This window comes from Electrona antarctica, assembly GCF_951216825.1.
Source record: "Electrona antarctica genome assembly, chromosome: 7".
Classification (NCBI taxonomy): domain Eukaryota; kingdom Metazoa; phylum Chordata; class Actinopteri; order Myctophiformes; family Myctophidae; genus Electrona; species Electrona antarctica.
In genome coordinates this window covers 30,346,897-30,364,702 of record NC_136812.1, presented here as the reverse complement: position 1 = coordinate 30,364,702, position 17,806 = coordinate 30,346,897, and the positions used below count along the sequence as shown (strand labels likewise).

The window sequence follows — 17,806 nt, the reverse complement described above, 5'->3', positions numbered from 1 at the left end:
CAATGTCCGTGTTCACCTACCTATGTGACTCGTGTTATGACTCGTGTTAATGTGTGTGACTCATGTGTGACTCATGAGTACCAGTAGGAGCGCTGTTGTGCCAGAGACAGAGAGAGAGTATTGCACTGTTGCCTGCTAATGAGAGAGAGAGGGGGGGGGGGGGATTTGCACCACTCAGTTCACACAGGTGTGATTTTTTCTATATTTTTTGCATGCTCAACCATGTGCTAAAGTGTTCAAGTTCAAGAGTGATGGGAACGTAGCGCTCATAAAACCATCGTCAGTGCCATATCCTCCATCTACAGCATTGAGCTCCAAGTTGTTCTGGCTGCAACAGGAAGTCAGATGGTCAACTTCCCTGTAGGTAGGAGGTGGACACATCCCCTGGTGATTAGGCCAAATGAGGATTGTGCAAGCTTGAGCTCGATTGGTGGCTAGACATGCAGCAGTTAGTAAAGAGGGAGAAGTGTAGGGGAGAGAGCATACGCTGCCTTGTGCATGGGGCTACATACTGATGGGGCAGGGGTCCGAGACCAGCTTTGAGTGGAGGACCATGTTGACTGTCAATTTCGAGAGGTGTAATTGTTTGTAGTATGTGAGGAGGTTTCAGTATTATACTGTATATGAGAGATAAGGTGAATTATATCCCATTCGGCTCCTTATAATGGGCATTGGGGAGAGAGGCAAATGCAATTAGGGGACAAGGAGGATTTCTTCAAGGGTCTATCTTCAAAAGAAGGAGGAGAATGGTCTGGCAGCTGCAGATACAGTACTACTAAAGCCCTGCTGAAGCATCTGTGTTATTGGAGCGTCCTTCGTACAGTACAGCTGTTGACTTACGGCTGAGTTGTTTGAATTCACCACACAGTAAAATCCTCAATGTTTGGAAAAGTGTTGTACACTGTTCAGAGTTAAATTAACAGTAAGGATTTCACTGTGCACTCTCTGACACACCACATGGAGAGAGGGATGGGGGTCGGTTGTGGGTGAGAGAGAGAGAAACAGAGAGAGAGAGAGAGAGAGAGAGAGAGAGAGAGAGAGAGAGAGGCAGAGAGGGAGACAGATAAGATGGAGGCAGGGAGGGAGAAAGTCCTGCGTTGGGCAGAATGCAGATATCACCCAGGCCTTCACAGTGCCCTAATGTGTCCCGTCAGCGCCTGACAGCACGGCTTTGTGGAATCGCTGAGATACCCATAATCCTTCAGCCAAGGTCATGGGGTCAACCCTCCACCGTGCTGAGCACACCCAATAAGAGCCACAGAACCAATAGCCAAGCCTCAACTCCAAATAACCCTCATACTGTTCTGTACAGCTCACAGATTTGGCCACAACAGAAAATGCAAATCCTGCATTAAGGCATCCAGCAATATAGAAAGTACTTTTACGCCAAATTATCGAAAGATTAATTCTGCACAATGCTCTCTTACTTCCAGGAAACATTGTGTTGGCCTTTGGCAACATTTACGTGGCAGGTACAATGTGTCGGGGTGGGGCTGGGTAGTGTGTCGGGGTGGGGCTGGGTAGTGTGGTACAATGTGTCGGGGTGGGGCTGGGTAGTGTGGTACAATGTGTCGGGGTGGGGCTGGGTAGTGTGGTACAATGTGTCGGGGTGGGGCTGGGTAGTGTGGTACAATGTGCCGGGGTGGGGCTGGGTAGTGTGGTACAATGTGTCGGGGTGGGGCTGGGTAGTGTGGTACAATGTGTCGGGGTGGGGCTGGGTAGTGTGGTACAATGTGTCGGGGTGGGGCTGGGTAGTGTGGTACAATGTGTGGGGGTGGGGCTGGGTAGTGTGGTACAATGTGTCAGGGTGGGGCTGGGTAGTGTGGTACAATGTGTCGGGGTGGGGCTGGGTAGTGTGGTACAATGTGTGGGGGTGGGGCTGGGTAGTGTGGTACAATGTGTCGGGGTGGGGCTGGGTAGTGTGGTACAATGTGTCGGGGTGGGGCTGGGTAGTGTGTCGGGGTGGGGCTGGGTAGTGTGGTACAATGTGTCGGAGTGGGGCTGGGTAGTGTGGTACAATGTGTCGGGGTGGGGCTGGGTAGTGTGTCGGGGTGGGGCTGGGTAGTGTGGTACAATGTGTCGGGGTGGGGCTGGGTAGTGTGGTACAATGTGTCGGGGTGGGGCTGGGTAGTGTGGTACAATGTGTCGGGGTGGGGCTGGGTAGTGTGGTACAATGTGTCGGGGTGGGGCTGGGTAGTGAGGTACAATGTGCCGGGGTGGGGCTGGGTAGTGTGGTACAATGTGTGGGGGTGGGGCTGGGTAGTGTGGCGCCCACCTGACATTGCTACAAACAGCCACAGACTTACAGTACAGTAATCAGCAGGGGACTGTTGGCTGCAGAAAAACTGCAACGCCTCACCTAGTTCATTATAAGATGACACAACCAATTTGTACCCCTGCCTGCTGCAATCTACCAAATCTCCCCTGACAAAAGCATTTAGATTAGAGTGCTTTCAGGGAGGGCTGCACTGACACCAGTACCCAGCATCTAAAAAGGGGAAAATGAAGTGGCTTTTTAATTCTCCTCCAGGCAAACATATAACTGTCCAGGTAAGTCATTTGCGGGTTGAATGGAGAGCCAGGAGCAAGCTGTCTCTCCACCACAATACTGTTCTAACCCCCACCCCCTTTCTTTTCTTTCTTTCATTCCCTCTTCTTGGTTCTATCTCTGCAGGCATATATGCACACATATTCCCACCCACACACACCTCGCACACGCGCACACACACACACACACACACACACACACACACACACACACACACACACACACACACACACACACACACACACACACACACACACACACACACACACACACACACACACACACACACACACACACACACACACACACACACACACTACATGCACTCACCCACACATGCCTTATCCCCATCTGGAAGATTATTATTAATCTATTTGTTACATTTTGTCCCATTATTTCTCCCATATAATCCTCTTTCACTTCCTCTTGCGGCATGCTAATGAGTTTCTGTGAACAAGGAAGCTGTGCGTGATGTAGATGGTTCCGATTGGTGCCTCCCTCCCTCTCTCTCTCTCTCTCTCTCTCTCTCTCTCTTGCCTATTTGTCCTGATGGCACACACAGGAGAATAAAGACTCCCAGATGGAATGGGCAAAACTGGAAATGGAAAAGAGGTGTCATTTTAATCTAATGAAATAGAACTTGGTAATCACTTTCCTCTCACCGATCTTTAAAGCCTGCCAGAGCTAGGTGGGGAAATGGAAGTAATTGCCCCCAGTACAGGAGCACCATTTCAGATTTGGGATTGGTGTCACCCGGCTGGCTTTGCTACAACATGAAGTCTTTTCTCCTTCAAAATATTCACTTAGATTCCGAGCCCTCTCCATTTCCTCTCGCTGGCTGAACTGGTGACAGACAATTAGGTGCCACTGTGTCTCGCACTGGGGTTCAGGTTTTATTAAAAGATTTTTGTCTGCATGCCTTATCGCAGAGACAATGTTGACAGAGGACGAGAATCATATTGTCTGCTGATTTGTTTTTTCTTGTTCATTTTTAATCTAAAAATCTTATATGAAATCCATATACTTTCAAATGAATACTATGGTTCACACTGCATGCAGGGGCCAACAGACAATTTAGAATATAATCTCTCTCTCTCTCTCTCTCTCTCTCTCTCTCTCTCTCTCTCTCTCTCTTTTAAATTAAACACACGGGCACCCAGGCAGCGAGATAGGGTTCAGAGCCACTGTACAGGTGTAATAAAAAAAAACCCTGGTAAACACAAAGTACCTTTAACATCCTAGCCTGTCTTTGAAGAGGAGAACTATGGCGTCATTTGAAGCCACTGCTGAATATTAATTTCAGCCTAGTATATACTGTAGCTTGAGGCCCATGAGTTATGACCACAGGGAGACAAGGACAGGGGACACACTCATAGGTACTAAATACTAACAGCAATAATCATCGCACAGGGATCTGATTCATTCCAATATATTGCATGCTGCACATCGTAGTTTACTATTGAGACACATGGCCGGTATTGTTGTGGAAAATAATAATCTATGTTATTATCACCCAAAGATGCTGTATATGGGTGCCATTTGTCTTAAAGTGCCACTGGGTAGCCTTAGGAAGGGAGCCAGGACAGTGCTGTTTATACATCTTTTTACTGTGTGTGTGTGTGTGTGTGTGTGTGTGTGTGTGTGTGTGTGTGTGTGTGGGGGGGGGTCAAGGGTCAGGTAACAGGAGCACTGCGGGTCGTGGGTGTTCTAAAAAAGCAGACTGGGGGCCGCTTGACGTTTTTATGAAGCACGTCTGTTTGGAAATGAGTCGTTAGTCTCGGTTTTATTGCTCAAATTACCCGAGCCGGTCCTTGTCCTGTTTGCCCTTAATTAACAAGCATTCAATTCCCCTATTAATTAGCGCAAGCTATTAGCTATTTTACATCACTCTTCATTTGTCGTCAATTAAAAGGTCTATTATTAAAAGGCATGCCACATGGTTAATTGCGCGAGTGGCTCAGCGGCATGGCGAGCGGGAAGAGACTGCAGGAGTCTTCTTGAAGAAAGTGGAAGCAGTCAAAGAGTGGTCTATGGTGAACCTTTCCTGCCTGCCTGTCTACATGCTGAAATGTCTCCCGTTCAATGCCTGACTTCCTGTCCTCAAGAGAGAAGCCCCCTCCCTCATCCCCCGGATCCTGTCAAACACACCACGGGTGCAGATCCTGACAGCCCTGCAGCAGCACTGACTGCTACAAGTAAGACAGGGGTTCCTCACAGGGCTGAAGGACCAGCTGCAGAGAAGTATGTCGCCCTATCAGTTGGACCCGTGGTGACAAAACCGTTTTTCTAAACAGCTGCAGTCCTCTACACACTGTCATGTCTCTTTTCCAACCACACATCAGAATCAGAATCAACATTAAACAGGAGATTAGATTTGTCTTGGAGACATTGGTGCAGACAACAATGGTTGTACACATTAAAAAGAGGAGAAAGACAGTAGGCGAACAGGGGCAGATGGCAATCATGGACAATGAAAGAAACATGTACGAGGGAGAGGGTATGTTTGAAAAGGGGAAACGAGGACAAATAAAAGTCAAAAAGAAAACGGCGGAGAAAAAATATGAAAACGGGAAAGGTGCAAAAAGAAAAGACGGGAAGAGAGAAGTGTAAGCGAAAGTGGAGAGATAAACCCCAGTCCACTCACCCCACCTCCTCTCACCTCCCCCTCACACCCTGAACCAGGGCTTAACAAGTGGTGATGTTGGTGGAGAGGGGTGATGGGGTGAGGTGCGGTGTAGCAAGCAGGCAGGGGCTGTGCTGATTGACAGAACAATTACAGCTAACATGCACCCTGATGGAGCTGCGGACATCTCCAAATAGAATTTCACTATGCTGTTGCATCACACGCACACGAAGGATTTTGGTAGAAAAGCAAAATTGTCATGCAGACTGACTGACTAACTGACTGACTGACCGACTGGCTGACTTGGGAGCTGAGCGCTGCTGCTTGAAAAGCACTTCTCTCAGTTATTTTTTCACCCATTTGATGAAAAAGGGAAATATAGCAACAACAAAAAAGAAAAGAATTTACCCTTGACTAAGGTTGGCTAACTTTAGAAGCAATGTTTGGCAACACTTTCCTCCAGTTCAGACTGCTCATCTGTGCGCTCAGTCAGAGGTGTAGCTATTTTTACTCACCTGCCCACGCTGACTAATGAGGAAGTGGCTCATTATTAAGGGACAGTGATGAGACCACATTAATATAGAACAACCCACAGTTATTATACAATATTATAAGAGTCAATTTATTTGGATATAATGAGTGCGTGTGCCACAGCGTCTGCCTTGTTTGAAGATTAAAAACAAAGTAAGCATAACTAAAATGGCAGACGATGTCACAATAGAATATGACTTATTGCAAGAACACAATAAAGCATTAACATACTGTAAGTGCTTTCAGTGCTTTAAAGGTTTTCTTCGTGCTATTTCTTCCTCTTGTGAAGCCATTCGTCCACCATATTGTACTCTCTGGTTCTCCCCCTCGCCACATGGGAACCTCCACGGCAGCATCTCTTGCTTGACTCAATGAAGCTGATATCAGCATACTGGCCATTACCCTCCATTCCAGCACACCCCAGTTACCACCGGCTGCATTACAACACGCTCTCTGGCTTTCTAATTAGCTTAGCCCAGAAAATGAGGATGCTGGGTAATTCTTTGCTCTAGCAGTCTAACAAATAGCAGACCACAGGGAGTCTGGTTGGCACCTAGTGTCTCCAGAGGGCCATTCACTTCAATACGCTCATGCAAGAAAATGTCTTTCTCTCTCGACTCTCTGCTCATTTTCTGCTTTTCGTCATTTTCTGCTTTTCGCTTCTCGTCTTCTCTTTGGTCTCATCCTGCGGTCCTAATGCAATGTGCCTTTAACATGCTTAATTAGCATACAATCAGAAAAGTCAGGTTCATTTGACCAAGACGTTGATAATTTGTGAGTAATCAGTATAAATGTGGAGGATTGGCTGCTTTTACAGTATTAGATTTTTACCCTTATTTACCCAAGGTATAGGTATGCTGAGCATGAGTGGGCTTTTTCAGCAATACCCTACAAAATCACATGCACGCACGCACGCACACGCACACACACACACACACACACGCACACACACACACACACACACACACACACACACACACACACACACACACACACACACACACACACTAGAACCATAACTCACAGAACAACCACAGTATTGTTGGCCACTCCTCAAGGTGATCACACCAGTCTCAAACAGGCTTCTCTAACCTTTAGGTGACCGCTGCAGTATTCATTGTATTACTTAGTAGTACGCCATAACAGCCCAATGCTGCCCTGCACGCAGGCCGGGGGTTTATTGATGGATTCACCCCATGAGTACATTAATCCATTCATATCATGCATCGATCTCAAAAAAATATATTTTCTATTATGAAATCCAAAAGACTTTCCACAAGTCAAATGACAGACAAGAGTCCTCTGTCTCTACATTCTGCACATTTCATAGTCCGATGCTTATCGCCTGGAATGATCTAGTTAGGAGTTTGAGGGCAGAGGGGAATGAAAGGCATCATTCATGCTAGCCTGGTTAATAAACCAGACCGAATCAGCCGTTGGCAAAAAAAAGTTGCCTACCAGCGGATTACGGTCTGGCGAGGCTCAGTAGCACGCCTCTTTCCTACAGCAGAGAACAGGTCGGACCAATCGGGACACGGTATGCAATATAGGCGGGCTTTGGTACAGTGACGTTCAATGCTTGAGACCTTTGACTGACAGTAGCTCTGACCAATTGCGTCAAAGAGAAAATGTTCCCCGGGAAATGAAATCCAAGTGGAGCCAGCCCAGACTGATATACCGCGACAGTGTTGTGTGATATTAGTCTGGCTTATTAGCCAGGCTACATTCATGCACCCATTTCACGTGCCACCAAGCATCACAGCTCTGTTTAAGTCATCTGTCAGTGGGCATGGATCCTGCTACTGTGTCAGAATCATGGAGGATAAATACAGCACTCCGTCTGCTCTGATGTCTCCTGCTCCAGGGGCTGGAAGCTGGAGGTGGGGTGGCATGGCGTGGAGCGATGTTTGGAGGTGTGTGTGTGTGTGTGTGTGTGTGTGTGTGTGTGTGTGTGTGTGTGTGTGTGTGGGGGGGGGGGGGGTTGGAGGATAGATCCTTCCACCTGTAGCAGCGAGAGGCCCTGCAGGGCTGTAATCTGCCAGCTGTCTCTCACAGGGACGCCCAGCCGAGCCGACGCCCGGGCCAGGACTGGCAGAGCCACTGCCTCCAGCACCAAACTGTGGTGGGGCCCCAGGACATGGAGCACCTGCATGGGGAGATAAAGGCTTCAACTCCTGAGCTAATACTGACGACTCTTCTGATAAATACAGAGGGGGGGGGGGGGGGGGGGGGGGGCAATCTATTCTCCTTCCTCTCTCCTGTCTACCCGTCTCAGTGAATTTATTTTGCCACTTTTTCCACCATTTTGTATTGGTTATCTTTTTCTTTCTGTCTGTTGTTCCCTCTCTGTCCATCCGCCCGTCTGGCTCCCTGCCGCTCTCTCTTGCTGTGTAGCATTTATATGCTCCTGCAAGTTTTTGGATCAGACAGGTGAGACTCTCCGCGCTCTGCCGTTTCTTCTATTTATTCCATATCTGTAACTGTCAGAGACGAAGATTACTACTTTTGTAGCCGCCTGAGCTTTGTTGTGGTGATGGAAAGTCAAATAGAGGAGGCTGTGTTAAAAGCATCTGGACCACTTCACAGTCACAGGGACACAAACAAAGTCATCGGCAGTCTTGGAAACAGCAGACGGTTCAAAAATAGTTCCTCTGAGACTCGGGTGGTTCTCGTATCGGTGCCTTTTAGTAGCATGGCCACTGTGTTGTGAGTAGTGGTAACATGGTATTAGCCCACCATGGTAACAGGAGCCCAGACCCATGACACACTACCTCCCGTCGTGACTGACACTGTAAATGCAGCACGAGAGCTTATTAATCCACAGAACAGGTCTGGAGTCATAATGATTACTGTAGTGCTTAAAAGGCTTTGCTGAGAATCATGTCAACGAGTACCTCACAAATTCTCAATTAGAAAATGTATACTCGTTAATGTCTTTAATCCTGGCATCATTTAGGATGTCATTGTAGCCTAGGTGATCTACTACTTTCTGAGGACATCGCACTTCAGAATGACAAACTTGTTTTGACTGCTCAATACCGTGCTCTGTCATCTTGACAACTTTGTAGCAACAACAACACATCCCTTCACAATAAAGTGTCTCCCCTTTACCTTCCAGTGCACCACATTTTACACAGGTGTAACTTAACAGCGTGTGTATTTCTGGGAGACAGTGAGCAAAAGTGACAGCGGGCGAGCAAGAGAGAAAACCTTGTTCAACACCACGTGCCCCGGTGCGACTGCGCCCCCTATAGTTACGCCAGTGGTACTGACTGGACAGAGAAACTCCCAATGCAAAGTTGACTGAGTGAGCTCCAGCTGCATCATGTGTGTTGCGTTGTGTTGTGGACAGCAGTTCATCTCTCCTCTCTACCATGTCACCCGTTGTCTCTTCCCATTAGCCTGCGACCGGTGCGTGGCGGTGCTGCGGTGGGTTCCGGGCTCCGAGGCTGGCAGACGCAGACAGCTCCGGGTGGCAGATGCCTGCCGTTCCCGTGGATGCCCTCCACCGGCCGATGACAGATGTCAGAGATCCTGTTGGACGGCCACACTTCATCACGCCACCCTGTTCCTCCTCCTCGCCCCGCTGGCTCCACCAGCCTGTCTGGCAGACGCCTCGCACCCAACCCCAACTGCACCAGACCCAGCGCCCCCCATTCCCTCTTGCCACACCTTTGTGCACACACAGACACACACACACACACACACACACACACACACACTCATGCGCCACTTACGCGCACAAGCACCTCTGCATCTGTCAGTCAGCCATTATTACCTCTGACAGTCATCATGCCGCCAACCAACGGATCACATGCTAATGGGCCTAGACGCTTCCACTCTGGACATCTAAAGCATCAGTCTTTAGGCTGTGTGTGTGTGTGTGTGTGTGTGTGTGTGTGTGTGTGTGTGTGTGTGTGTGTGTGTGTGTGTGTGTGTGTGTGTGTGTGTGTGTGAGGGGGCGGATTGTAGTACAAGCTAGTCAGCGGACAGACCAAAGAACTGTTTTCTGAAAGTTTTTTGAAAGTTGGGGAGGAAACTGCAGTGGTTCTAAAAGTGGGGTCCAGGGACCCCCAGGGGTCCGTGTGGGGTTTCCTGGTGCATTCACACTCGATGCGATTGGGGGCTGAAGTTGCATCATTCTTGCATTTTTTTATTTGCTGCGTTTGTGTTCACACTACGCTGTGAACACAAACAGCTATCTTCAAGTAATAGTTAGGCCAGATTGTTTGCTTTATTTCCTTTATTTGATGCGGATTGCATTCACACCTGCAGTGAATCCAAATCCAGTGTGCTTGGACGCGAAGCGAAACCACTGTTTCATGGCAAACTAGAATGTGTTTGTTTGATCTGCACCAGAATTCAAATGAGCCTTCACACCTGCCAAACGAAGCACACTTCCCGACAATACGCAGTTTTAATCGCAGTGCGACATATGTGCTTATTACTGCAGATGCTATTATTGTTGTTTTTTGTGGTTGCTGGTGTGGTGTTGTTGTCTGTAAATGTTTTATCCACCTACCATTTGGGCCTGCTGCTAGACTTGACCACTGGAGACATGCCATCTCTGTACAGACTCTTGGTCTTGGAGAAGTTTACCAAGTTGAAAATCACCCTCTGAAAGACAAGCACATTATTGAAAGATTTTAATTAATAGCTAGAACTCAGCTGAAGGGTGAACGTCACAACATCTCAAATACTGTTTGATACCAGCGAAAAAGATATAATGAATCTGTGTTCTCCACTAATTCTCTTCCCCCATCATGTGCAGTTGCGCACACATGCACGACGGCCTGCACGCCTGCACGCACGCACGCACGCGCACACACACACACACACACACACACACACACACACACACACACACACACACACACACACACACACACACACACACACACACACACACACACACACACACACACACACACACAAATATGAACCTGTCCACTAAAATAGAAACCAACACAGGATTTTCGAAATGCCACCACCAGCATCACGGCAAAAACGATGGCAGATTATCAGCACAATGAGGAGATAAGGCAGCTGTAAATGTCCCTCACATGACCCCATGTAGTGGTACAAAGCCCCAGATAAAAGGCAGCATCTCTGGTAGCACCAGCCTCTAATCTGGCACCACACCATGGTGGCTCCCTGGCCCAAACTGATGCTCAGCCATGGCCTTCACAGAGCAGCAACAACCAAGGTGGCAGGCTTTAAAGTTCCCCTATAGCCCAAGGTCAGGACAGGGCTCCCTTCCCTGGCCAAAAATAAAATAAATACAATTCTCCTTGAAAGCGCTAGGATCCATGATTAGGATCTGGAGGAGTGAGAAAAACATGCAGACAGAAGTAACTAAATAAATAAATAAATAAGCGGAATGAATGGTGATGGCAATACCGAGAGGTGGGTGGGGTGCAGTAAATGAATCCCATTGATGGAGCATATCAAATTACCAACTAAGTCCAGGTGGTGAAAGTTAACTGGGTGCTACTGAAATCCTATTACAGACTCCCTCCTTCCCCTCCATTTCTCCTCCCAACACCCTCCCTCCCTCCCTCCCCACACCTCCCCACCGCATCCCTACTCCCTCCTTCCCCTCCATTTCTCCTCCCAACACCCTCCCTCCCTCCCCACACCTCCCCACCTCCTTCCCCCTGCCTAGCATCAGAGGAACGGGGGATTGCGGATTGTGGCAGGCTGATTCAGACTTAGGTAAAATGACATCTAACTGATGTTGAGACTGGCAGCGGGCTCCTGTAGCGGGGAGATAAGACCATTGCTGCTGGCATTTCAATTACACTTTACTGCCCCGCACATCTGTTGCAAGAGCTGCTTTTCAGCCTTTTCCCCTCAGGCAAATACTGCCTTATTCTCTCCACTGGCTTCGCACTGGCTGCACAGCTTCTCTCTCCCTTTCTTTCTCTTCATTCATTATCCACAACACATTCAGATTGTCTCCTTCCTTTAGCTTGGCTGTTTCTACCGGATGCAATCTATTTGTTAGGCTTGTTTAACTCAGCAGGGACAGACAGACAGACAGACAGACAGACAGACAGACAGACAGACAGACAGACAGACAGACAGACAGACAGACAGACAGACAGACAGACAGACAGACAGACAGACAGACAGACAGACAGACAGAATGAAGTTGAAGGAAAGAGCATGAGTGCAAATAGACAGACACACAGACACAGATAGGGCTGACGAACTGATAAGCACACAAAAAAAGTGTGAGAGAAGTAGGCACAAAGACGGACGGACGGACGGACAGACAGACATGGGGTGCTATAGATTGGATGGGCAGGTGTGATGAAGACAGCCAGACTACTATAGGGTAAGAGGCACAAAGCATGAGAAAGTTATTCTCTCTCTCTCTCTCTCTCTCTCTCTCTCTCTCTCTCTCTCTGTGTGTCTCTCTGTGTCTCTGATTTCATTGGAGCCTAAATGATTAGGAGAGGATCCATTGTTCCCATGGCGAGGCAGTGGATACATAAAAAAAAGACTGTCTCTGACAAACAAGACAACACAGTGGGATAGTTGATAACACACAAGAGCTCAATAGCAAGGTAGGCACAGCCTGGAAGGCTTACTAACAAGCACCAAGTGGGCTGTGGGTGGAACAGAAACAAGATGAGAGGCTGCAAATCAGCGTGGTTTCATCCTTACAAAAGGAGGATGGCATTGTACCCAAAGCTTTGGAATAGGGCCTGTGTAGAGACCCATTGTTCTGTCGGTTCCTCTATTCTCTGTGCAATGCCTCAGCATCACTGCACCGCAACAACCTGACTGGTGATTTAACTGTGTGCAAATGTCTAACTATCAGGGTTAAATTACCACTGAGGGTTTTAAGTGATTGGCTCTATATGTATTATATAGATATGTTCTAGTTACGTTCTTAGCTTACGCATGTTTCTTGATAAATGCATTTTATATATGTGATGTATTCCCATACTTTTGTTCTTGCCTAATGTAAGTCGCTCTGGATTAAGAGCGTCTGCTAAATGCCTAAATTGTAAATTGTAAATTGTATGTAGTACAATTGCTTTCTGGTGCTTAACTGGATTGTTCATCTGGTACTTGCAACTTCTCAGTTTAACTAAAAATTAAAGACCTGCCCCCGAAGGGCACCATTCAGAGACCATGCAAGCCGGGAACTATTTTAAGTCAGCAACGGTGCAATGTTGGGAATGCATGCCCCACCCGTTTATGCAATACCCGTTGTATGCGTTGTCTGTGTACAGACAGACAGACAGACAGACAGACAGACAGACAGACTCTGCACAGATTCTGCACAGATTCTGTGCAGAGTCTGTGCAGAGTCTGTGCGTCCTACAGACGGACAGATACAAACATTTGTGGTTTTTCGGTTCACAACAACGGTTGGTCTCTCTGTGTGTCTCTCACACACACACACACACACACACACACACACACACACACACACACACACACACACACACACACACACACACACACACACACACACACACACACACACACACACACACACACACACACACACACACACACACACACACACACAGGACCAATTTGGAAGCCCAATTTCTGTGTGATTTTGTAGATATCTGTATGTGTGTGTGTGTGTGTGTGTGTGTGTGTGTGTGTGTGTGTGTGTGTGTGTGTGTGTGTGTGTGTGTGTGTGTGTGTGTGTGTGTGTGTGTGTGTGTTCATGCGTGTTCATGCGTGTGTGCGTGCTGATCACTACCCTGGAAGATTTAATTAGGTTGGGAGCAGTTAGAAGAGATTAACATCCATGCTGTCTGAGCTGTCATGTCGACGGAGCGTGTCAAAGCTCTCCACCATCTCCATCAGAGCCGCACTCCGGAACAGGTGTCTCTGCGTTGCCAACGCGCGTCGGAAATAACACATTAACACTGGCCATACGCTTACAAACTTGTTAATAAAATATTCAATCAATTGGTGATGGCTATGATAAAGACACTTTTCTCCCCTTTTTATTTTTATTTTTTGCTTGGGGGGGGGGGTTATTGTTGTTGGTTTTCATGTCATGCTGTCTGTTGTTGATTTATAAAAACAAAAGAATAAAAATATTTACATGTTACAGTTCTGACTTGTAGGTGAATGATAGACAGATGATCTGAAGGTTCTGAACATGTGTTTAACTAATTTTTTAACAAATGCAGAAACAAACTGAGAGAGGTAAACAGAGTAACAAAAAATACAAAAAACCAACAACACACACGCAAGAAGAAAAAAAACCCAACTCCAATACAATCAATATACAGTACAATTCAGCTCATGGTCACAAACAACAACCAGGCTAGTCAGTAACAGCTAATCACGTTCAGTCGGGAGTGTAAGGAGTGTTAGGAGTGTAAGGAGGTCAACATGCCATACAAAAGGCTGCCATACTTTACTGAATTTGGAGATGGAGCAACGCATTTCATTTTTTCCAATTTTAAAAAGTATAGCCTAGTAGTATATCGGAGATCCAACGTGAATGTGAGGGAGGGTATTTTTTATTTTCAAGTGGATCAGAATAAGACGTCTTGCCAGAAGCGACAAGGTCTGATTGATATTTAGGCAGGGCCCAGGGGATGGTTTCAGGAAGAACACCAAATAAGGAAATAATAGGGGATGGATCTATATGGGAAACTGTAATACATCCGGAATAGTATCAAATATGGATGACCCATAACTAAGACTGTAAGGCAGGACAGGACAACATATGAAGATTAGCTGGAGCCTGGTGGCTTCTATCGCACGTTGGATCTACATCATCATAAATCCTGGCCAACCTAACCTTGGTCCAGTACACCCGGTGGAGACATTTATATTGCAACATCCCATGTTTTGCACATATTGATGAAGTATATCAATATTTAAACGTTTAATATGTTTTCTGTAAATTATTGCCCTACTTCATCATACAAGAGTGTCACACAAAAGTAGTGAAAATGGCATACGTATAAACAAGCTCACAACGTGTTGCATAAATCGGCTACTTTCACTATTTTATATATTGTTTTAAATCAATAATACAAACGGAACGGTTTTAGATATACACGGTTTCCATCCTACAGGAACGATGTATTTTTGACTTGTGACCGAAGTAGTCAGAGCTGGCACAAGTCTCAGATCCTTTGGAGGTGTTTCCAACATAGTGTGGCATAATAACTAAACGCTGCCTCACTTGTTTTGTTCTAACTGAGAACAGTTAGTAGACAGGTCCCAGACGACCTGAGAACAGTTAGTAGACAGGTCCCAGACGACCTAAGACTTCTCAAGTTGTTCTAACTGAGAACAATTAGTAGACAGGTCCCCGACGACCTGAGAACAGTTAGTAGACAGGTCCCAGACGACCTAAGACTTCTCCAGTTGTTCTAACTGAGAACAGTTAGTAGACAGGTCCCAGACCACCTAAGACTTCTCCAGTTGTTCTAACTGAGAACAGTTAGTAGACAGGTCCCAGACGACCTAAGACTTCTCCAGTTGTTCTAACTGAGAACAGTTAGTAGACACCTAGGTCCCAGACGACCTAAGACTTCTCCAGAATTCATAACATAAAAGCAAGTCTAGGAATAGAACTACTGTTTAGCATTTGCTGAGTAAAAGACACTGAAGAACAGGGTGCCAGAGCATGTTTTCTATTATACTTATATTGTAAATTTTGGTTTACAGTTAGTTTACCACAAATATTCCACCCACAATGTTTTAGGTGACAGTCTGAGTAATTTGTAACCACAACCTCTTTGTTAACTTTTAAACACAGCAGCCAGCCAGTCAGGGCTTGGCACTAAAATGGCCTTGCTGATGCTTCTGCTGGTGGATGGGATAATAGTTGGCCCCAAACATTGTCTTTTAATCTCCATCGATCCAGCATGTGGTCAGATAGTCTTGCTTCCAGGAAGGAACCAAGACAATTAATTATTAAAGAAAACAGGCTAAAAGGGGATACCAATACTTTTTTTAGTGGTGGGGAGGGTGGAATTTAGAGTAGATTATACAATATATTTTACACAGCAAAGCTACAATGTCTGTCCACAACTAGTCTTGCGTGGCCAGACTGCAAATTTCAAATGCTTCCATCATACAGTCTGGAGAACGGAAGCTCTGATCATGAGTAAAATATAAAGCGGAAGTGAAGTCTCCTTCCCCCTTAAGTTTCATCAATCGGGCAAATTTATCACAAATCGAAGTCATCTAAACACATATAGCTTGCTGCTTAGCAGAAATGGATATTAAAAAGTTAAATGTAAAGATATTTTAAAATATATTGTCATGAACAGAAATGCCAGTGGTTGAAATAACAAGTGATTTGATGAAATAACAAGTGATTTGATTTATTTGGCAATAAAATGCCATACAGAATAAGCTAAAAAAAGGAACATGCTACAGTACAGTAAGGTTTTCAGGTGAGGTACAGTAGCCTACTCAGTAGGACACTGTGGTTCAGTGAAACACATTGGCTAACCTGTGGTTTCCCCACAATAGAGCAAAGCTGTGAACCCTGTCCATAGCCATCAGAGGCAGGCAGGCTGATCGCTGCTGGCAGCTCTGCCTGTTCCTCTCCTGCTGTCTTTGATCTCCTGCTCCCGACACACAGCTAGTGAAATCTACCTGCCCACGTGCACAGGGTCACACATACCTCCAGTATACGCACGTGCGTGCACACACATACGGTACAAGTACACAAGCACGTCACAAGCAAGTACATTACTGTTATGTGGAATATGCACATACAGTACACATGTGCAAACAAATATCTGACTAAATGACTACACAAGCATGAACACACGCACACACGCACACGCACACGCACACACACACGCACACACACACACACACACACACACACACACACACACACACACACACACACACACACACACACACACACACACACACACAGTCACAGCAAGGTAAGTGGAAGGGCACCAAACAAAAGCAGTGTGTTTGACTGTTCATTGACAGTTTAGCAGTCAAAAAGAGACATGGTGCTGTGCCAGTTTTGGGGCGGCTGGCTCCCTGTGGCATTAAAGTGAGGGCCTGTCTCTTGCAGCCCAGCGTTAAGCTCCTGTAAGCCGGGTGACAGAGAAGAAGGGCCCTGGCTGGTAATGGAAGGGGATAACGCTATGACAGGTGAACACTGAACGACAGCCTGAGGTCATGGCTGTTATGTGCAATGTCGTGTCAATGTGTGTGTGTGTGTGTGTGTGTGTGTGTGTGTGTGTGTGTGTGTGTGTGTGTGTGTGTGTGTGTCTGCGCACGCGAGTGCGTGGACGTGTTGTGTGTCTGCATGCAAAGACAGTTTGACTGCTTCAGGACAGCGTGCTTGACCCTGAGGACCTGGATGCACTCAAAGCCACAGGCTGATGCTGTCCCTCACCCAAATGTCAGCAATGTCAACGACATGGCTAATACAACCCTCCCTCCATTCTCTCACCCTCCTCTCACCTTGTCCCCTGGTCTAAAATGATTCCTGTCTTTTTAGTCTCTGACCTCTCTGTTCTTCTGTTGTTGCTGACACGTACGGTTCAGGTCCCTGGTGACTATAATGTCAACACGGTGGTGATGACAAGACCAGAGGGGTGCAGCGCTGTGTCTCAACCAGTGGTCCACAGACCACTAGTGGTCCATGGCAAAATTACAGGATTACATTACAAAAAAAAAAGATCCCCTTTTTTATGATTTGTTTTGGGGCTTTTTATGCCTTTATTGATAGAGAACAGTAGATAGAGAGAGGGGAGTGACACGCGGCAAAGGCCGTCGGGCTCGGGAGTCGAGCCCGTGGCACGCTGTCCGGCTGGTTTGGCAGCCTAGGTGCCCAGACGGTTGAGCTAACCGTCTGGGCATTAGAAAGTGTTTTAAAATGTAAAGACCAGTAAGACGCCTGAGGGCAAGGTTGCGTGCTTGCATCCGCCTGGGTGACAGCAGACTGCTGGGTGAGCGCTGGCGCTTTGGCATGGGGCGTACTGTATATGGAGCATGTCTTTAGTGTACAGGGTTTGATGAGGTCAGATCAACATGGAATGTCAGAACAGGTCAGCTCCATATATGGAGATCTAAGGGTACCAATGGATGTAGTGTGGTAAAAAAAAGCTTGACATGCAATA

The 17,806-nt window shown here is 46.8% G+C and overlaps 1 protein-coding gene across 1 annotated transcript in view; it reads right to left on the bottom strand.

The window, feature by feature from the left end:
* agbl4 (AGBL carboxypeptidase 4) overlaps nt 1–17,806 on the bottom strand; it is a 448,634-nt gene that overhangs the window by 259,319 nt on the left and 171,509 nt on the right. Inside the window, exon 4 of the mRNA XM_079505215.1 lies at nt 10,225–10,319. Within this exon, the coding sequence (XP_079361341.1) occupies nt 10,225–10,319 (95 nt within the window). The remainder of the gene's footprint in view (nt 1–10,224; nt 10,320–17,806) is intronic.